Source organism: Biomphalaria glabrata, chromosome 15 (genome assembly GCF_947242115.1).
Source record: "Biomphalaria glabrata chromosome 15, xgBioGlab47.1, whole genome shotgun sequence".
Taxonomy (NCBI): domain Eukaryota; kingdom Metazoa; phylum Mollusca; class Gastropoda; family Planorbidae; genus Biomphalaria; species Biomphalaria glabrata.
The window spans coordinates 19334144-19357704 of NC_074725.1; the positions used below are offsets into that span (position 1 = coordinate 19334144).

The 23561-nt window shown below is 35.8% G+C and overlaps 2 protein-coding genes across 5 annotated transcripts in view; both read right to left on the reverse strand.

Annotated features, from left to right (window-relative positions):
• The window catches only part of LOC106056411 (chondroitin sulfate synthase sqv-5-like), a 43255-nt gene extending 35774 nt beyond the window's left edge, over positions 1-7481 (reverse strand). Inside the window, exon 1 of one of the 4 annotated variants that reach the window (XM_056012921.1) lies at positions 7309-7481. The gene's annotated coding sequence lies outside the window, so the exon portion shown is untranslated. Of the gene's footprint in view, positions 1-7046; positions 7137-7240 lie in introns of those variants that run through there. The other 3 variants (XM_013213139.2, XM_013213138.2, XM_056012922.1) reach the window with 3 other exon arrangements.
• Positions 7482-13658: 6177 nt separating this feature from the next.
• Positions 13659-22924, reverse strand: LOC106056410 (mediator of RNA polymerase II transcription subunit 4-like). Its single transcript, XM_013213137.2, has 6 exons — positions 22806-22924; positions 18867-18997; positions 18132-18247; positions 17171-17315; positions 16132-16251; positions 13659-14677 (listed from the first exon to the last, which is right to left on the reverse strand). Exons 1-6 carry the CDS (start codon positions 22871-22873, stop codon positions 14415-14417), a joined length of 843 nt encoding a protein of 280 aa, XP_013068591.1. The 5' UTR covers positions 22874-22924; the 3' UTR covers positions 13659-14414.
• Between the last annotated feature and the right edge of the window lie 637 nt (positions 22925-23561).

The window sequence follows — 23561 nt, forward strand, 5'->3', positions numbered from 1 at the left end:
TTCACTGTAATTGGTGTTGATGCTGAAAAAAAAAGTTTCTTAAAATATTTGACAAAGAAATGTAACTATACAAAAAATATTTCCGAAAAATCCACCACAGATTACTTCAGTCTATAACGGATTGGTACGTAGTGCTGGTTTTACAATCATGTAGCCGCATGGGGTCTCATCTTCATTTTTCCTTACACTAAATTCAATAGAAATGTGTTCCATAGTTTGTATGTTTCACTTTGTCTAACTATCGGAAAGCAAAAAAAAAAGTCTTGTGTGCCATAGCGCCTACTGCGTGAACAACACACAGAGATTTAAATCTTAATCTTTTCATTTATTTACAGAAACATACCAAAAAAAAATGTATCCATAACTGTTATTTAAAAAAAAAAGCCTCAGACAAAAGAGAACAGCTCGACCGAATGACAGAGCTAAGCTACCCTAGGATTGCACTGCCTTATAAGAAACACATAATTGAAAGGTGATGGGGAGGGTGTGGAGGTATTACGGTTGCAAGCCATGACATTATTCCCATTCATTTCATTTACTGAGAGTGGAACAAGTTGAATATCAAAACAGCAAGTAGCCACTTTAAAAAAAAACAACATTAAATCTGATAATATCTTTGGAAGTGTATAGAAGTGTATAGAAGACTAGATGCCATGATCACATTACAGTGTAAATCTTTCTATTTAAAAAGATCTATAACAAGGACCCATACACAAGCCTGTAAGTCAGAATTGAGAGACAGGGCTTGTGTATCTCAAAGTTGCGTTATCAACTAGACTATCTTTTTAATCTCCAATATCATTTTAAGTAGTATTGGAATAGAGAGTTTTTGTTTGAGGGTTGGGGGGGGGGGGGAGGGGTCTTCTCTTATATAGCCATGTTGGTATAGGTCATGGTTGGGTTTTTGCTCTAGACCGCCAGTCGAACTAAACCTTTCTAGGCCTGTTATTTTTATGATACACAACTTCTGAATACAACTAGATCTAGAAAGAAAATGTTACTTTTCAGCAAAAATTAAATTAATTTTTATTGACGGTGTAGACATCTATAGGCGCAGTGGCTGAGCGGTAAGGCGCCTGGTTTCCGAATTAGTTGTCCCGGGTTCGAATCCTGGTGAAGACTGGGATTTTTAATTTCGGGATGGGTGACCCTGCGTCCACCCAGCTCTAATGAGTACCTGATGTTAGTTGGGGAAAGGACGGCTGGCCACGTGACACCCTCGTTAACAGTAAGCCACAGGAACAGAACTTTACTTTTTTTTTATTTTTATTTTATTTTCAAATGAAATTACTTAGCTAATCAATTTTCACCTATCATTCGTGTACACATTCAACACCAGAATCTATCCGTTGGAGCTGCACTCATTTGTTAACATCTCCGATCTAAGAATATATCATTCTTGATATTAGATAGGTGTGAGACTATAGTTTTAAAGTATCGCGTGCAGGCATAGATATTTTTTAACGAACACAGTATTGAACAGCATTCATTATTTGTTATTTGAAATCCATTAAAGTTCCCCTGTCAGTCCTTGCGGTCTATAGGGCAGATGTAAAGGTCATCTGTTTCTGTGGCCCACGCTAAATGGCGGTCTCATGTGGCTAGCACAACGACCAACCGCCTTTACTCTTCCCCACCTGATGTCAGGTACCCATTAGAGCTGGGTGGACTCAGAGGCGCCCTAATGATCCCGAAAATTAAAATCCCAGTCTTCACCAGGATTCGAACCCGGGATCCCTCAATGGATAGGGCAGAAGAAATGGGTGAGCGTTGAATAAAATCGGAGTAAATAAAGCGGCGCTGAATTGACTATTTCTTAAAATTTCAACTGATTCGTAGTGTAACGAAAACTATATTATCTCCCTTGCGAACGATTTTTTTTTTCAATTGTGTAACACTAAAGCCCGGGCATGCTACCCTGCGTCATAGTGGCGACGGGTGGAAACGATCGTAGAAGGAAACGATTAGGCTAAGGGGTAGCAAAACAAGACTCCCGTGGGGGTGCCTAAGGAGGTGCGAGAGCATCATCATTGCACTGCGCGGAGTTGTAAAAAAGCTCCCACAACCTTGTCACAATCCAGGCGCTGTTCCTCATGGGGCCGTTACATAAATGTCGTGTCTCGCACGCTTAGCCTGGTATAGAAAAGGAAAATGGCGGTGGTCTTAGTGTACGCGGCCTCTTGTCACGAGTCTGACCCACCCGCCAGACAGAACAGTGTACACTGTTCTCATTCAGGCCGGTGAGAGGGAGCTCTTGTTCACTTTTGCTGGCCTAGAGTTCCAAGAGCCGAAGGCTCAACACTACCTGACAGTTTCAAGATGAAGAAGAAGTAACACTAAAGTTTAGGATTATCAGACAACTATATGAGATTTTCACGATAAACTAAACAATGTCAAGGACGCTAGATTGAGATTAAAAATTCTAAATTCATAGACTTATATATCTATATATATACTATATCTAGACTGGAGACTTTTTAACACTACAAAAAATGTGAAAATTTTTTAGAAAGTTGGTTCAAGGCGTTGTTTTGTAAAGTAGTTAGAAGAAGCAGAGGCTATTTTTTTCAACCCTAACCTATGTAACATATAATTTAATTTTAAGATCTAGATCTAGTAAATGAACATCAAAAAATTAGAGTAGGCCTACTCACGTCTCATAATTATTATTTTGCAATTTTTAAATACATAATCTTCTTTATCAAAAGACTGAATGCAACACTAAATTGTGATTTTTTTGTGTATTTTTGATAATCAATTACTAGATCTAGATCTAAAAAAATAAAATTATATGTTACATAGGTTAGGGTTGAAAACAAAACACAACAACTTGACTTCTTTGAACTACTTGACAAAACAACGCCTTGATCCAACTTTCTACACAATGTTCACGATCGATCAGTCGCGGATCTATTTCCGGTTTCCAGTCTAGATCTAGTATATATAAGTCTATGGCCCAAACTAAATAAAAGTTACGGAAGAGCTTACAAAATGTGTCTTCTACAGTATTAAATTGTGCCTAAAAGAAATGTAACTTTTTAAAATATATCTTGGTAAACCCTTCCTTTATTTTCTACACCGGATACACCAAAAAGCTGGCTATTTATAGGTTTTCCGCCATGTATGAAAATCCTCAATAGGAGAAAAAGGAGAGCAACGTCTTACTAAACAGAAAAAAAAATATTAATCAAGCCAAACTAAACTTTAAAAACGAAATTGACAATTCTTATTTTATCTTATTAGCGGCTCCCGAAAGGGGAAAAGACTCTATTAGTTTTGTGCGAAATGTCTGTCCGTCTGTCCGTCCGTCCCGTTTAGATCTCGTAAACTAGAAAAGATATTGAAAATCCGACATCACAATATTTTAGACCATTCAAAGTTCTGATGCAACGGCTACTTTTTTTTTCTGAAAGCGAAAAATCTAATTTTTAAAATCAGTTATGCAAGCAGTTTTTTAAAGAGAAAAAACTAATTAGTATGCATTATAAGTTAGACCTAAATTAAAACGAATAGTAATCTTGTAAACTCCATTTTCGTGAACTTTTCTTTAATGCGGTATCATTCTTTTTTATTTTATTTTGAGCATTCGAATAAGAGATTGGTCCTTTTCAAAACAATTACATCAATTATAAGACTTCAGTTAGGCCAGGAGAGGCGTGGTAGCTGAGCGGTAAAACGCTTGGCTTCTGAACCGGAGCCCCGGGTTCGAATCCTGGTGAAGACTGGGATTTTCAACTTCGGAATCCTTAGGCGCCTCTGAGTCCACCCAGCTCCAATGGGTACCTGATATTAGTTGGGGAAAGTAAAGGCGGTTGGTCGTTGTGCTGGCTACATGACACCCTCGTTAACCGTAGGCCAAAAAAACAGATGAACTTTACATCATCTGCCCTATAGACCACAAGGTCTGAAACGGAAACTAATTAGACCAGGTTCACATCTAACTTTGCATTCACTTGCACCTATCCTTTGATCTGCAGCATCATTGGGGCACTACACAAGATCTGTCAACCTTTCTCCATTCTTATCTCTCATTTGTCTTTGATATAATTTCATTTGGATGTTCTTTCTGAAAATATTGAAGCCCGCCACTTTGGGGGCCGATTTTGAATTTGTGTTTCCACACAAACTGTCTTTGTAATCTTGTATAATACAGACGTTACTTCAAAAAAGAAGATGATTACGTCCTACGCGTCATGCATTCAGTCATGCATATTTACCAATGACCTAAGTTCTGCCAAGTCACTGGTTTTCCTGGCTGGCTCAGGCAACCCATTCCATGCTCTAATAGCTCTAGGGAGCTCTAATAGCACTAGGGAAGAAGGAGCACTTGTACAAATTTGTCCTTACATATGGAACAAGGAATGTGCCTTTATCTTTGTGTTTTTCTGAGTATTTTATTAAATTTTGTATTTGAAGATTATGGTTCAGTGTTTTATGTATAATTGCTACTTTACTTTTGAGTCTGCTATCCTGATGGCTTTCTAAATTTAGTGATTTTACTAAAGGTGTTACTCTAGTCAAATGTCAATATTTGTTTGTTATGAATCTCACTGCTCTATTTTGTGTCCGTTCCAGTTTCTTAAAGTTTTCTTGAGTTGAGGGGTCCCAAACAGAGGATGCATATTCTTTTATTGGCCTAACAAACGTCTGAAACATCTGTAAATAATATGCTAAAAAGTCATGTATTGTGTATCATATATCTCAGGCAGAGCGACTGTTCCCAGTAGTGTGTCATTCGCGCAAACAGCTTGTGTTACTCCATTATCATCAGGCTGTACTTGGTGAGAAAAGCTAATGCTTCCTGAATTAACGGAAGTTCTATTTTTTCTCTCTTGTCCACAGCGCGTTAATTAGCGAAAACATTCTTTCAGGGTTCAGACAAGAGCTTTGAGTAACACGCTTCTCTTGAACAGCCTTGAATTATTGTTGGCCTCCTGCTGTCATAGGACGACTAGGGCTCATCTCGTAGAACACTTGTTCATGTGACTGTGGAGCCCTATTCTCGAGAGACATTCCTGTCCACATGTATCGGAGGTTAAGGTGGCTTTCGCTTTGGTGGTAGAGAAACCAGCCATTTTTCTGCCTCGATAGAGAACAACATCGGACAGATAAGTTAACTTAAAGCTATTTTGTATTGTTTGTCTTTTTTTTTGTTTGTTTTGTAGCTCATTAGGGCCTCGTGGCCCAAACGTCCTTTGTTTTTACAAAGTCCGGCAGGGTTACCTATATGTGTGTCTATTCTACACAGTCGTTCACCCCTGCTGCAGCTAATCTTGGTTATTAATGAGTCTCTGAACTTCATTTTTCGGTTGGCACCTTTTCTTACAGAGCTGAATATACAAATATACAAGCACCAGTTCACGATGGAGGTGGTCAATAAATATATTTCTGCTATATATGTGACTGAATTCATATCTGTAAACCAGAACATATGAAAAAATTCAATTGATGGATTCAAATCCATTGAAACAATAGAGTCAAGGCTGGACGTTTTCACATAGAAGACCAAAGCCTACCGTACGGAAGATAGGGACACCTCAGAAAGGGGAAGAGGGCACATTCTCCTTTTGCAGACGTTTGGTTACCCTAACTAAAAAGTAACTATAAAACTACATCTTATACAAGTGTTAAGTAAAGTTTCCCTTTCAGGCCTTGTGATCTATATGTCATCTGTTTCTGTGGCCCACAGTTAACGAGGGTGTCAAGTGACCAGCACAATGACTAAGCTCCTTTACTTTTCCCAAACTAATGTCAGGTACCGGTACCCATTAGCCCGGGCATGCTACCCTACATCATAGTGGCGCCCTGGTGTAAACGGCTGTAAGAGGAAACAGCTAGGCCTATGGCAGCGAAACAAGACTCCCGTTGGGGTGCCTAGGGGGAGCGAGGGTATTTCCATTGCACTGTGCGGGGTTGTAAAAGAGATGCCACAACCTTGTCAACAATCCAAGGTCCGGTTCATAAATGGCGTGTCCCGCAAGGTTAGCCTGGTATAGAATAGAAAAATGACAGCCATTCCCGGTGTACACGTCTGAAGTGTCACTGGAAATGACAATGTCAATATAGTCACTTGTAAGGCCATCTCTCAGAAAGAACATTCTGTTCAATCAGTCAATATAGACACTTGCAAGGCCTTCTCCCAGAAAAAACATGCTTTTCAATCAGTCAATAGACACTTGTAAGGCCCTCTCTCTGAAAGAACATTCTGTTCAATCAGTCAATATAGACACTTGTAAGGCCCTCTTCCAGAAAGAACATTCTGTTCAGTCAGTCAATATAGACTCTTGTAAGGCCCTCTCCCAGAAAGAACATTCTGTTCAATCAGTCAATATAGACACTTGTAAGGCCCTCTCCCAGAAAGAACATTCTGTTCAGTCAGTCAATATAGACACTTGTAAGGCCCTCTCCCAGAAAGAACATTCTGTTCAATCAGTCAATATAGACACTTGTAAGGCCCTCTTCCAGAAAGAACATTCTGTTCAGTCAGTCAATATAGACACTTGTAAGGCCCTCTCCCAGAAAGAACATTCTGTTCAATCAGTCAATATAGACACTTGTAAGGCCCTCTCCCAGAAAGAACATTCTGTTCAATCAGTCAATATAGACACTTGTAAGGCCCTCTCCCAGAAAGAACATTCTGTTCAATGAGGCCAGTGAGAGGAAGCTCTTGTTCGCTTTTACTGGCCTAGAGTCTCACTATGAACTTAAACTTCTGACACCATGTAATAGACACACTAAAAACAACTTTAATCTCAATTAACGCATGACTTAATTAGTCTTACACTCTTATCTGACATATCGGCTTCCTGGTGTGTTTCTGACCCATTTCCACAGAGCTACACATTCTCTTCACTGTTCACTCATCCATGTACAATAAAGATCCAGTGGTCTTTCCATACACTGTCACATACAATACACTACTAGTCACTCCAAACAAACACACTATCACATCTCTCTCCTTGAAAGCATTCATACATTAATTACAAATAATTTCTCTGTCTCACTATAAACATAAATTAGTAAAACTGAATATGACTCAACTCTACCTGACAGTTTCAAATGGTACCCATTAGATCTAGGTGACGCTCAGAAGTGCCTTATAGATCCCGAAATTAAAAGTCCTAGTCTTCACCTGGATTCGAACCCAAGCCAAGCACTTTATCCCTCAGCCATCGCGCCTCCTAGTGCAAGTTAATCTAGTAGATATGGGCTAAATTTAATTTTGAATTATTTAACTTACCGTACCTATGAACATACAAATCTACATAATGTAAGCATTTTAGTATCCGGCAAAAACAAAATAATTACAATGGAGTGCCAAAAGAATTGAAATCAACCAATCACGTATTTCAAGAAACTCAAATGATATTCGTCTTTTAAGTTTTTTCTTCTTTAAACTGGAATGTCCGTAAGACTTGGAGTATTTAGGTCTAAAGGAAGTGGCGATGTCTTTATAAACCGGATAAGAAAGGGTACAATGAATGGAAATTCATACGCCCCATTTGTTGGAGCGCGGTGACAGTAGCTGAAGTAGGGCTTTTCTTGAGCTATGCAACTGTTCAATCTTTTTTTTTTTTTAATAAGAGAAGTTATGGCCACGCCTACTGCGGAGTTGGTGTGTGTGAGAGAGGAATAGGACACTTGTGTGAATGGGTTACAGTGTGTGTGTGTGTGTGTGTGCGTACTAGCAACACTTCAGCGGTATTCAGTTTTTTAAATTAATTTTACATTATTAAAATTGAAATAGGTCTGTTATTTCGGATGGAAGGGGGCAGAACTACACACGTATTACTTACAGTGGCCTAATTTAAAATGGAGCTGGGTAACTTTATTTATTTTTTTTTTTTTATAAAGATAGATCTATATTTTTAAAAAGCTGAAAATTATACATTTTAAGCCAAAAATTTTTTTTATTTAAAATCTAACTTGAAGTGAGTGGCCCTTCTTCTACTGCTTTTAACCTTGAACTTTGTTGCTAGTTCTTCTACCCTTCTATCACATAGTTCAACCTTTCTTTTTTCTACTAGACTCGTACTGCTTTTTTTAACCTTGAAGTGCGTCATATTACATTAGGTACTCCTTATAACCTTGTACTGCTTCTTATAACCTTGTACCGCTTCTTGTAATCTTGATTTACTGCTTATAACCGTGTCTGCTTCTGGTAGCCTTGAAATACTTCTCATGACTGTGTACAACTTCTGGTAGCCTTGAAATACTTCTCATACCTACTTCTTGGCACCTTGACCTTGAACTACTTCTTATAATCGTGTCCTACTTCTTGTCTTGAAATACTTTTTATAACTGTGTACTGCTTCTTGTAACCTTGAAATACTTCTCATAACCTTTAACTACTTCTTATAACCATGTTCTGGAGGCGCTGAGGCTTGGCTTCTGAACTGGGGGCTCCGGGTTCGAATCCTAGTGAAGACTGGGATTTTTTATTTCGGGTTCTTAAGGCGCCCTTGAGTCCACCCAGATCTAATGAGTACCTGACATTAGTTGGGGAAAAGAAAAGAAGGTTGGTCGTTGTGCTGGCCACATGACCTTTACATCATCTGCCCAATAGATCGCAAGGTCTGAAAGGGGAACTTGACTTTACTTTGTACCCATGTTCTATTTCTTGTAACCTTGAACTACTACTTCGTAACCTTGAACTACTTCTTAGATCAGTGTACTACTTCTTATTACCTTATACTATTTCTTGTAACTGTGTGTTACTTTCATTAAAAATTTTCTTTTTCATTAGTAAATTTTAGCAACCGTTTAGAGCACTGGCGTTTAGTGTTGATGTGTAAAGCTTCTGCACAGCAACTAGTAGCCTACGTCAATTCAAGTCAAAGGTTATGAGCCAAGGCAGTCAAGGTAACATGGCCATGATGGGCATTATCATATTAGTTTCTAGTTGTAGCTTTACGCTTATGTTTCAGAACAATAGGCATCATACTGCCTTGACAGTTATAATTTATACTAAATAAAATACTTAGTTATAGGTCAATCCTATCTCCAGGGCTCTATTTTGTTCAACAGTGCGTGCAAGTAATTATATTGGCAAACTTTTAAATCGCAATTTTTTTAAAAAAAAATGAAGAAACAATCATTTCGTGCTATTTTACTTTTTTTTTCATAAAAATATTCCTACTGTATTACCAAATAATCATTACAAATGTAAATAAAAGACTCGTATTTTTTTTCGCGAATTTCAGCAAAGGCATTAAAACTATTTCTCAGTGAGCACCCAAGAGGTAAAATTTCATGTACATTCGTGAGGTGGGTCCACAGATTTCGTAACATTGTGTGTGTATGTCTGTCCACAGGCTGTGTGAAGCGTCTAGTGTGGTAGCTTGACTTGTTACCACCTCTGGCTAGCATCTGTGAAAGGGGAGCAATTTTGTAAGTTTCTCTTGCCAGTACATAGCCTCTCCATAGCAAGACCTATGCAGTACCTCCTCGTGGTGGCAGATGGAAACTGAGGCTGCGAAGCCTCAGGCTAACCTGCAAGTGCCTCGGAGGAGGTTTGGCCCCAAGAAGTGAGACAGTCATGTCCCGTCGGCGTGCGGACATGCCCTGTTACCCACAAACCAAACTCCTAGCTCTAGGTCAATAGCCGCACTGCCTTGTGTATGTCCCTGTAAGGTCTATGGCTAAGCCCGCCGCTAAGGGAGTAAACCCTAACAGAAAATCCGGTTTTGGAGCCCCGTAGGCGGGGGGACAGTAGTACACTCCTGCAGCCGCCTGACCCAAAATGCGGTGATTTGCCATCCCTTTGGACCCGGTCAGTATGGATGAGAGGCGAGTGTTGACGTGTGGGCAGCCCAGCACTCGTAAATTTACAGCCCAGGTCACTCCACAGAACACATCGTGCGTATGTGTAAGAGAGAGAGAGAGAGAGGGAGAGATTTAATTTCCAAGTTCTTCTCCATATATTTGTCAACCGAAGCGTCATATCGCGACAAGCAGTAAAAAAATAAAACTGTTTTCACACATACAGTCTTCTTTTTTCACAAGTCGATTATATATTTATATATGTCACTTCACTCTATAATGATATCTTGTTTCGTTTTACATACATATTAACTTCAAAGTAAATACTCAAATAATATCTTTTCAGATGGCGTGAACTACAATCGAAATATCAACATCCCCCATAGCGAAGCCGGGTCTCATCTAGTGTATACATATATTTAATTTCCCAACTTCAAAGTTCTCCCTGTTTGTGGGCCATGGTGTCCATTGAATAAGATTGAACATGTACCCTACGTTGTAACTCGGATATTTCTTAACAGCTTAGCCAGAAATCTTGCATTAAGCCTTTTGTGAATCTTTTTTTTTTAGTCTCTCCTCTATTTGATTTCCGCCAACATATTTATACTTTCACCCAATACATTGCAAACGTATGTCCCGATGTTCAGTGTCGACCTTTACGCTAGAGACAAGAAAACGTATGAATAGCAAGTGTTCTGAGGCGAAATTGTTTGGAATTTGAGCATGAGGAATAGATCGGGAAGTGGATGGAAGAAAAGACCTTAAGAAAAATGACTCTCCATGAAAGTATTGAGTGTGCTTTATTAAAAGGCTAAATAGTCCGACCTAGTTCAATGTAAACATACATGTCCAGTGTACGCCCTTGTGTAAATATGTTTCACATTTAGTCTAGATCCTTTCAAATCAATAGATTCACTGAAGCTATTACTGTTTGTGGCGACTGCCGAAGGAGCTTACTGCCCATGAAAGACAGGGGGCAACAATGAGTTAAGCTGTGGCGGTGTATTCTTAGGAAGGTTTAGAGTTTTCATAGATTCAAGGACTTAAGAACGATATGCTTTAAATTATAATTGGCGCTCTTTTCTTCTTGAACACCTCCTTCAACAAGTCAGACATATTTTGTGACCATTGGACGCTGTTACAAGGATTCGCTTAAATGACTCGCGAGCTTCCACTGTACTTTAAGATATCTTATATTAGCTCTAAACACAATCTTTGAAATCTTGAAAGAATTTCTACAGGAAATTTCTCTGTCCTCTCTTAACACACAAGCAGGCGACTTCTTTCACTCAACACCAGTAAGAACATCGCCAACATTTCGATGAAAAATGTACTAGCTGTCAGCACTTACAGATATATGTGTTAATAGTTTGAAATGTAGATTTTAGGTCTATAACTTACTATAAGTGAATGGATCAATTCAGATCAATCAAAGACAATGACTTATGTTGACTGATGCGTGTGCTGTTATATTGGTTTGCATAATTCTATTTTTCTTTGTTGTTAGAGTGAAAAAAAAACATGTGCATTCGAGTTCTAATTATCTTAAAATGAAACCAATCCACATCTAGGTCGATCTATAACTCTGTTTGATTATTACAAATGTCAGCTTGGTAAAGTGTTTTTCTCCCTTGGACATTAGTTAATTTTCCTACACATGTGCTGTGCTCTAGACGCCATGGTTTCTGTTTCGTGTAGGAAAACATCTCAAATTGACTGAAATTGTGTTTATTTTTAAACATGACTAACTTTGTTTTTACACTAGTCAAAATGGGACGACATTGGAGATTTTCATGCATGGCGGAAAAACTAAAATTAGTCAGTTTTTTGGTGTATCCGGTGTACAGAAGAAAGTTTATATAAACTCACTCTGTGTCTGTCTGGTAAAACTTTTGAGCTTGTTATTTCTCACACACATTCTCTGATCAAGGTGAAACTTTGCAAAAGTATATTTATTGGCGAAGGCAATATAAGAATCAATTTTAAAAAATAACAAATTAGTAAATTAATTACCGGTAATTAATTATTTTCTGTGATACCAACAATTGAAATGAATCCTTCACTATTCACATATATGGCTAAATATGTCGGGTTTTGTCCCCTTAAATAATTGTACACGTCATTTCTCCTACACATATTATCTGATCAAGTTGAAACGTTAAACATGTATTTATTGTACCTAACAAAAGATGAATCAATTTAAAAATTCACGGCTGGAAAACACTAGTTCTCGATCAGTCCTCGTGGCGTGAAGCCGTGAGTTCTCAAGATACAGGCAAGGGGAGAGGCCAGCATGAAAGAACGCAGAGCCAACAACAAGCTGAGAGAAGAAGCAGGGCTATCTGCAGTAGACCCAACTTAACCATGCCATGTGTGTGGCCAGGGCTGGTCCTAAAGATTGCGGGCCCTATGCGATATGGATTGCGCGGGGCCAAGTCTGGGTAGGGATAAGGATAATAAGGGGGGGGGGTTGAATTTTGAGTTTAGGCACAATAAGGATAATAAGAGCAAATATTATATCAAATCTGTTTAAATTTAGATATATGTAACATATTGTAAAAATAGATTTAGATTTTTCTTTCTAATTATAGATTTAGTTCCCTAGATCTAAATATGTAAATTTAAAACATATCGTTTTTGATTTTTTTAAGAGATCGAGATAGGCTTAGATCTATATTCATATAATTCAGATAATTTTTGTGTGTGCATATTTTGCAATTTCTGGAGTTTTCCATTAGCTCCTGACTCCTGGGAAATCAGGAGGCCGCGGAAACCCTGTTATAAGTTTTAATTTAATAATTTACACCCAAAATTAGCGCGGGAACTACTAAGTGCAGGGCCCACTGCGGTCGCATAGTTTGCAGTGGCCTGAGGCCGGCCCTGTGTGTGGCCGGCTTTTTTAAACCGAGTTCATAGGAAATAAGAAATGTTGACCTACTCGACCACAAAGGACTCGAGGAGGAGCTTTATATATATATATGTATGTTATCTTTTAATTTTACTGTTTGGAGTACAAAATGAAATTCTACTAAGCCGCTTTAACGTTCAAATACAGTCACGACTATGTCACCTGAACTATTGGTGTACATTTTATTAGTTCACTTCCTTATTGACATTAGCTCCAAGTAGATCTCTCTCTATTAAGACTGCAGTGTGAGGTTGTAAAGGTACGAGATCACGATCCGACTCGCGGGTAGAACATCTAGAACCACTCCCCGTTATACAATAGTTCAAATGTGTTATAGATTATACTGTTGACAGTGCTTACTATAGAACTCACACCGATAAACTTGTAAGAATGCGTTCAAAGAATTACAATAAAAGTTTGAGACTAAACAAATGCCAAATTCTTTCTACTGCTGAGCAACATTGTTCCCCGGAGCAATGGCATTTCCTTGTCACTGAATGGGAGAAAGTCAGTCATCCATAATGTGTGAAGCCATTAAATTGGCTTATAAAAGCAAAGGCGGCACCCATCTAACACATAGCAATACAATAAAACACTGCCGGGTGTGTGAAAAGGCAAGATAATTCATGTAAGGTTATTATGGTGCGGCGAAGGAATGATGTCCCTTGAAAATCGGTTCAACATAGACCTGTATAAAACCCATAGTTTACACTGTACAAATGTGAAACTGGGAGAAACAAATTCAAGATTTGTTTGCTTATGTTGAAATACACATCCTTTCAAACGCATTCGTCAGTGTCAGTTTGATTTGCTTTCAGATCTTTCTCAGAAATGAAAATGATTTATGTCCTAGTCTAAAGCTACATCTGGACGACAGGCGGTGACATATAGGCCCTAAACATTTCATATGCACTGTTCTCAAGTTCTTATGTGTTTTATTGTCAGTCAGTTAATCTGTAAGTCTAAGAAACACAAATAGCAACAAACATTGTTGAGCAAAAAATATCATTCATTTAATATAAATGAAGACTTCATACCAATGACTATTTTACAAGCATCAACATACACAATGTAATGATTTAATGATAAGCTATGTACACTATGAACACATGCCATTGGTCTTGTAGTACAGTTTCATCAAAGTTTAGACTTGATGCTCTACTTGCTTGATCTGAAGACATGTCCATTAGTTACTCAGTGAGCTCCAACTGTTCTCTACTCAACATTGCCACTTTTGTAGGAGAAGGTAAAAGTTGCAGAAGCAGAGCCCAAATACTTTCTAGTCACTTCCCCTTTGTAGAGGATAGCACAAGGGCAGGTCAAAATACAAATTCACTTTCTGGTACTCTTTACTCTTTTAGAAATCATATTGTTCTAATTATAAGTTAAGGATGATTTGTATTAATTACTTATAAAAAAGAGAAAATAGCTCTACAGCATATCAACATTTAGATTATCATATTGAACTAATCATAGTTAAGAATGATTTGTGTAAATTTCTTATATCAAAGACCTGTTGTTCTTCAAGTGACATATGATTGCCAGCTAACAATATATAAAAAATTAAGCCAAAGTCAATACACAATTTTTAAAAAAGACTTGGCTTGCTACATTTATATTTGGGCAAATGCTTAATCACTATAATTCTTCTTACATATTAATACATACAATCATATTTAAAGCTTCGCTTACCATTTCAACCCAAACTGATTCATGCCTCCATTCAATCCCTTTTTCCCCCTCATCACTCATCACTGCTGCTGCTGCTGGACGAGTCACTGGACATGAGCTCTACATCATCCTCCTCCTTGGAGTGGCCCCTCAAGCTCTCCACCACACTGTGATGAGAGGGCATGGACATGAGGCCCTCCTGCGAGGGCTGCCAGGAGTAGGCTGGAAGCATCCCAGGCTGTTGGTGGTGTGGCTGCTGGTGGTGGTGTAGCCCTAGGCTCTGCTGCTGCTGTGGTGTCAGAGGGTGATGCTGGTGAGGATGTGAAGACTGAGACTCTGGAGAGATGAAACAAAAACAAGCGAAAGTTTTTGATAAACAGTATGTTATTTCATTAACCAGATCTTTAATTATACTGATTTCATGTGCATAAATATTGTATGTTAACTTATGTTAATTAAAAATGTTTGTATAACTATCAAATAATAGTTTTCTTTCCAAACTGTGACTATTGTATAGTGTAGCAATGCAATAAGCCCAGATGTTGATCTAGTGACACTAATATTGTAGCCTAATGTGAGTTCTATTTAAAAGAATTGACAGAACACAAATCCAATTTAGAAATATCATAACACACAACTTTAATCATAGAATAAATATGCACACAGAATACTTCTTATATCATAACACAATATTTAAATGAAAGTCTGGAAAAATGCACAATGTACAACTGACTGACTGCTCTAAGACTAAAATATGATTGAAGCTTTTTAGCGCTGAAACAAATTATAAATAACCATGAAATGTAACTTTTTGTGGGGTCTAATATGGATAGGAATGTGGGCGGGCTATGGGAGTGGTGCAAAGTCACATGGCCTTCTGTGGTGATGCAGGACCAGAAAACAATTGTCCCTTAAGCGATCTTTTTTTATGGAGAGCGGAACAGCGAAAGTTATTAATTAGACTGATACCTGGTCACTATCACTGCTAGGCAATTATGCCATGCCGGGGTCACTGGTTCAAGTCTTCCCTGGGTCTTGTCTATATTCTGCCATATTTACTTCCCCTTCTTCTTGGTACCTTAGTGCTGCTATTATTATATGTCATGCCCTAAAACTCACTTCTGGAAGAGCCAGAAAAGAATGCCAAACTGCTTTTGACAAATTTCAGTTCATTTTATGCACCTAGAAATTTAATGAGCTAGTTTTAGCTCTACAAGATTTAAGTGGGCTCGTAAATGACAAGTGTCAGAAAACAACTTTTGATTTTAGGACCAGAAATGCCTGTTATTAAATGACAATAACTAACCGGTTACAAATTTTGCAAACAAAAGTAAGTGTAAAATGACAGCAGCAGTGCCTTGCTCAAAGTAAATAGCATAAAAAAATTCAAAGATACTCCAAAATATCCTCCAACATCTTCCATTCAGACAAACTCTGTAAGTAGCTCTCTTGATAGATGCTAGCATGATGAAGTACACCTTAAGTGTCTTAACTTTAAAGCCTGGCAACAAAGAATACAGTACTGACTACTAGATGTTACAGAACATACATGAAATCACTCTCTTTGTTTTGCCCTTCTATTCTGAAGTAGACCTATCAGAGTTAAGCTTTTGTTTAAGCTACATATAAAAAGCTAGTGAAAATTTCAAATCTTTCCATTAAGCATATCATTAACTATGGATTTAAGGGCAGGCATCACACAGTTCTAAGGCTTCATGTAGACTACTATTACTGGTGTCTGTAATTCCTTAGATCAATGATGAGAGAAACAAAAGAATGTGATGTTTTACCTTGGGAATAAAGCCTGACTTGTGGTGTTGAGACTGAGCTGGATGAGTCTGAATAAGGGCCCATAGAAAGACAACTGTGCCTCATCTCTAAGTCAGTTGGATATGGTCTTCTTGGATCACCTACATTAAATAACATATCTCTCAGTTTAAAAAAACAACAACTTATCTTACTTATCTTTCATCAGCATTGAAATTCTCATCTGGCATATAATAAAATAATTAAAAAAAAAAACAACTAAAAATACAATTTTAAAAAATCTGGTCTAATTTTGTTTTTGCCTCCCAATGTCTTTTGTAAAACTTTTTAAAATATTATGCTACTTTAAAATAATGTTAAATTTCATTTTGAAAGGAGCTTTTTCTTTAAAACCTAAAAGTTTTTGTTGATAATTATAAAATTAAATTTGGCTTCAATATCTTCATGAGATCATATAATGGTTCTTATAAGAAAACATAATGAGTTAAATGGACAAGAACTACTGTTCCTAGACTGTAACTCCTAGGCAGATCTTAAATTACTTGACTAAATGATTTTTTTTAATGATTTCTTTATATCAACAAAAAATGGAAACTGTTAGGATAAGCAACAAATCTGATCTCAAGAGATTTTTACACCATTACCAAGTAGTATTATAAATTATAGGAACACTTTGACAATTTGATATTTTTTCATGATTGTTAATACATGGCCAAAACTTTTAACTGGGAAAATGGGTAAATTTTTCTGATTATTATCAGTAACTATTACTTATTTATACAAATATAGTTTTAAATGCTTTAACTATCAACATAATGACCCCATTTTTTATTTTTTTCAACAACTAAATATAAATGCAATTTCTTTAAGAAAACATTTTCAATTCAATATCTTGATCCTGGTCCTCTTTTCAAAGACAATCATATCAAATAAAATGTTTTTCAAAAAAAAAACTAGTTATCTATTGAATTCCCCAAAAATGTAATATATGCAGGAAGCAGGAATGAAAATCAAAATGAGCAAGTCTAATACTAATAATCTTGATCCATGAAAATCCGTTACCTGGACCCCATGTGGGTGGTGCTGAGACTGCATTGCTAGCACTTATTCTGTGGGCATATTTGATGAGGTCTTCGGATGGGACTTTATTCTGTTGTGCTTGTCTAATAGCAGCTAATTTTTGTTTAGCCTGGTAGACAGCAGTTGCCTAGTAAGGGAAGCAGAAGAGATGCTTACTAACAGAATAAAATATCCTAGAAACAACAGAATAGATGACAATAATATCTTAAACACCAATTGTCATTTTACAAACAAGGTTTTTAAGATCAAAAATTGAGTTTTCTATTTGAGCTTCTAATTTTAAAGAGCATTTTTCACAGGCTTAGAAACAAACTCAAAAGTTTGAATGGTCAACAATTAAATAGTTTTGTTTAGGAAAACATAAGTGCTTAGAAAGTGTCATTAAACTCAATTTTAAATTATGTAAAAAAAAAAAAATAATTTTGCTTCAAAATATTGTATACAAATTAATTTAAAAGTTAAGTAAAATAATTTTTCTTTAAAAATCTAACAATCAGCAGCAGAATGAGCAATGTGGAGTTTATTTGTGCTGCACAGTGCAGGTAATGGCTTGTTAAGAGAATTTCAACATTATGATTAACTCTCTCAATGCTTTAGGAATACTTCAGGAAGATTATTCTCCTTTGTATCACAGCCATTTTTAAAGAAGTAAACCTATCCATTAAGAGGTTACTGCATGTGTAGGAGAGCCTCGGGTGCATAGGCAAAGAACTCAACACAAATGAAGTGTTCGCTAAGTGACTATATCTCACCAACAACCTTAGAGAGTTGGAGGTATATCCTCTAACCAAGTGTAAAAGTCCAGGCCTTGAATAAGACTCAAAGCCAAGACCCTAAGTTGAGAAGCTGAGGGATAGTCAAATCATTTTACTTAGATTAATTTAAAAAACCTTAGTATAATTATACTTTGGAAGCTAAATTTTTTTTTTTTTTTTCAACAAACCATAATGGTTTCTGCCTCTTTCAGCACCCTCTGCAGTTGCCTTATCTCCCCATCTCTTTTGTTCACTTCCTGCCGCAGTCCATCTATAACTTTTTCTACTTTCTCTTGCTCTTCAGCTGCCAAGATATAAATATATCCAATCATTTCATATTGACACTAAATCTAAGATTCAAACTTTATGAAATATGGTTAGAATTTTATGATGACTTATAAGTAAAAGAGAGCACCATTTTCAGACCTAGCGACCAATACGGCAGATGATGTAAATGGTCATCTGTTTCCATGGATGACAGCTAACAGGGTGTCATGTGGCCATCATAACAACCAATAGCCTTTACTTTCCCAGCTAATGTCAAGCACTCATTAGAGTTGGGTGAATTTGGAGACGGCCTAAAAATCCAGAAGTTCAAAATATCACTCAGCCTTCACAGAGAGTCCAAACCAAGACCCACCTCATTTCAAAAGCAAACCACACTCAGCCACCACGCCCTTTATAATTTGTTCATTTTGTCAAGCTTCTGACAATGGTTCAGTATTCATATCACCATTTTGAGGGTTTGTGCTCCAGTAATGAAAAGGCTAATAAAATTTCATTATAAATAGAAGGTATTTAGGCAGAAAGAAAACTTAAATTTGTAGCCAAGATCAAGGAACACTAGACAAGTATTAATGACTATTTAGCTCATTTGCCAGAAGAAAAAAAAATTATATATATAAATAATAGCAATTATTTACCAGTTTTAAGTAAATCTTTTAGTTCACCATCTTTCTCTATAAGTACATCCATTAAATCTGTTGCATCAGGCATGTCTGGAGCTTCAGTTTTTCTTTGAGATTTTGGTATAGCAAGTTGTTCAATTAGTTCTCTGTTAAACAAGAAATTGCAAAATGAAAAGTTGAATATAGGGTCTATATGACATATAAATGGTTGTGAGTAGATAGCTTGACTATCAGAAAAAAGGGAAACGAGAATTCAAATCCAGGTGATAAGTGGGCTAGTCAGATTTCAATAATATGACCTACAAAATGTAAAGTTTAAAACACAAACACATAGGCATGTACACATTCACCAAATTTATCTTAATTAATTAGTGAACAACTCTAAATTATACAGATACATGCTTTTTATTATTTATGTATTATTTTATTAAACAGATTGTTTTTAACAGAGATTTCAAAAAGCGAAAATGTAAAAAAAAAATCCCATCTTAATGGGTGGAAATGAGAAGGCTTTACTTGTGGGAGAATGAATAAGCAATCGAAAATTCCACTCTATCCAGAATAAATGAAACTAATTGTGAGTAAAATAAACCAAAAATGGACAAGCTCTTATCCAAATTACAAGAAAGATGACACCTATTATAATATGACACCTAGTATAATATAAACATAATTTTTCATCAGAAACGGACACAAATTGAGACATCATATGTTCCAGAAGCTAAAAAATGAGACTAGTGGAATTAGTCCTAGTGGAGTGTCACCAGAGTCGGGATGCCGACCATGTCTTTCAAAACTCTGCATTCTTCAGTGAGAGGCCTGAACAAGACACTGGCCCCAAATACCCCTATAGAAAAAAATATATATATGGAGAGCTGCCTGATTTGGAAACCACTGCACAGTTCATCTCAGATAATGGACTAGACCAGATCTCTAAAATGTTTGACATGTTTTGGATGTTCTTTCAGAGTTTTAGATAATTTACTTTCTAGTCCTAACTTCACGGAGGATGACGAGGGATGGGAGGGACCAAAGGGAACAAAAGTCCAGTGCACAAACCGCATGACCAGGCAGCCATCCTCTAGGCTAGTCATTTGATTAAACCCTACAACATGAAGTCATGATAATTAAGAACACAGAAGAAGATTAATTGTTATTGTTCACTCATTCACTGTCTGTGCTTTATTTACATTGAATTCATTGATACTTGATAGTCTTTTTGTCTGTCAAGGTGGCAATTACAATACAATTAAGTCTAAGTCTACAAGGTTAATTTACTTACTAACGACTTAGACTGTCTTAGACTTTCTAATTTAATTTAAAATTTTAATTGTTGTTTTAAAATTTTATAAAAATTTGAATTTTGTTAGCAATAATAATAGATCTATTCTATAGTTAAAGTATAATCAGGGCTTTTAATAATAATAATGTATAATTTAGTATAATAATAATTAATAAATAATAATAATAATTATAATATAATAATCATATACTATCATTATAATCGTATAGATTTTAGAGTCTTGTAGTAATTGATATATTATTATAATATAATAGTATATAGACAATATCATATAGAGTAGCTTATAAATGCTATTCGGACACCTATAGGCCCAAATTTGAAAGTTTGACTTTGACAGCGCATTATTTGACAATGGTTCAATATAGAAAAGAAAATGAAGTATCAAAATCTTCTTTAGTTTAAGGAGAATAAGGATGACTGCTTATATTTGTACCCCTAACCTATATTTGTTATTATATTTAAGGTGTTTTCATTTAATTCGGACAAATTTGACCGACATTATTTGATTACGGACACAATAATTTATTTCGGACAGTCTCTATATTTAGGCATCAATAATCTCAGATTTTAATTCTAAATTAACATTAACTAAATTTTAAGATTCCCAGGCATAGCCCCTAACATAAAATCATTTAGATGTTTTCGAATTATGCATAAATACGAACACAAAAAATAAAAATATGAACACACTTATTCTATCTAAATTAGGTCACTGGGATACTGACTTCTATACCGACTTTTAGACTTATTTTATGTTTGCATGATTAGATGTGTGTTGAATGTTTGTGTTTTTTGTTTATTAATTTAATAAATTTTTAATACAGATGATCTTTTGTAGTATAGTACAGGTTAGGATAGCCATTCTTGCCTAACTGAATCCTCTATATTCTCTCTATATAAATCTAGATCTATCTAGTAGGTCTAGATCTAAGCATTTAACTTCATTCAATGTACCAAGCTCACTCCAAACATTTGCCTATTTATTATCTATGAAAAAAACAAAAAAACAAATGAACAAATATAATATAAGATCAATAACATTGATGTCCAAAACTGACTGTCTGAAATAAATTTTGGTAAGAAAATCAAAATTTAATTCGGACACCCTATTAATTTTTTTTTTATGGAATCAAACAACTTGGCTTATGAATCAAATAAATCAGCTCCAAAAACAGAATAAATATTACCGGGCTCATTAGCATAGACTTAGCCAATCAAAAAATATAGTCTTAACCCTACTAGGACGAGGTAAAAGTCATCCTGGTAAGATGGGATAGGAAAAAAACAACAACCTGACTTACATTACAAATTTGAAATTCGTTTATCTTTAATCTTACATAAAAAGACAGCTAAAAAGCCTAAATGGAAGGAAATTGGGTCAGAATCATTGGAAAAATAAAATGGACAAGCACATTATACAACACGCTAGTTATATATAATATATAGATCTATATTATAATTATTATAAATAATTATTTAATGACCACAAAAACAGCGAGTGTCCGTATTCATGTAATGTCCGAATTAATTAATTTTAAATAAACTTTAGTTTATAATTATCTTATCTTATCTTATATAATACAGACGTTACTTCAAAAAAGAAGATGATTACGTCCTATGCGTCATGCATTTAGTCATGCATATTAACCAATGACTTAAATTCTGCCAAGTCACTGGTTTTCCTGGCTAGCTCAGGCAACCCATTCCATGCTCTAATAGCACTAGGGAAGAAGGAGTATTTGTACAAATTTGTCCTAGCATATGGGACGAGGAATGTGCCTTTATCTTTGTGTCATTATTAAATTTTGTTTTTGTATTTGAAGATTATGGTTCAGTGTTTTATGTATGATTGCTACTTTACTTTTGAGCCTTCTGTCCTGAAGGCTTTCTAAATTTAGTGATTTTACTAAAGGTGTTACTCTAGTCAAATGTGAATATTCGTTTGTTATGAATCTCACTGCTCTATTTTGTGTCTGTTCCAGTTTCTTAATGTTTTCTTGAGTTGAGGGGTCCCAAACGGAGGATGCATATTCTATTATTGGCCTAACCAAGGTTAAATAACATTTTAGTTTTATGTTCTTATTTGATTTATAGAAATTTCTTTTAATAAATCCTAATGCTTTGTTTGATTTTTTTGTAGTTTCATCAATATGTGGATTCCATGATAGTTTTTCATTTATTATAACACCTAGGTATTTTGCGTTTTTAGTCTGTGTTACTGGTTAGCCATGAATAAGATAAGTCTCATAAGTCATGATAAGTGGAATTAATTTGTTTTAGTTTTTTTTGTTACTCTTAACAACTGACATTTTTCTGGTTGGAAAGACATGCTCCAATTAACAATTTGATTCACATTTCTGTAATTCATCTAATTCTCTATGTAAAATATCTGTGTCTTGTGTTGTTTTTATTGTTCTATATATTATGCAATCGTCTGCAAATAATCTGACTTTTGTTCCTGAACTAATAACTAATGCAATTCAATTAATTCAATTATTTGGTAAGTAAGGTAAATCATTTATGTAAATATAGATCTATAAACTATAATTAATAAACAACATGAACGTCTACTCCGACTACTCGACTCAAGTATTAGACGCTAAAGAGTCTAGATCTATGTTTAACTTAGATCTAGAAAGCTTATCGCGTACTTTGAAATTAACTCCATATCATCCAGGATACTGTGTAGCTTTTGTCTTGTGCTAGGTTCCGACGCCATTTTTTAAACAACAACAACAAAAAAAAAAGTAAGTTTATATCTTGGATGAACGAAACGCAAAATCAGAATGATGGCACTGACCTATAGAATTTTTAAAAATATTTTTATTATTTTAAAGCGCCCCCCCCCCCCCAATTTGAAATAATAATCGTTTTTTTAAATATTTTTTTTTCATTCAAATAGATATACTCCATTTTAAAAACAATAATTATAAGACTAATTTAGAGTCAAGTATGTACTATTACTAAGACAATATATTTATAGTCAACAAGTAACATAAAAAGTGTTTTTTTTAAAAGACAATTCCTCATTAATTTATGAACTGATGAAGAGTGATTACTTAATTTGCCTGATTGCAGATGTCATACGCAGTAGTGATTACAGATGCCCAATCTTTGACCGCTGCTGTGTATCAAGGCTTGACCTCTTTAGTCACACAAGAAGTTGCAAATTAAGGGAAACGATCATCTCTTGAGACGTAAAATGCCACAGTGAGAGATATAGGCCTACTTTGCTCTTCATATAACCGAATAAACTGATACAAAAAAAAAGAACATTTATTAACCAGTACTATTCCCCTTTCGTAAGAAATCCTGGTTGCTGCCTTGTATAAATCTACTCATAGCCTTAAAGAAGAGACCGTAGCTTTAATACGTTTGGCGATACAGCCTAGTCTAAATCTAGATTC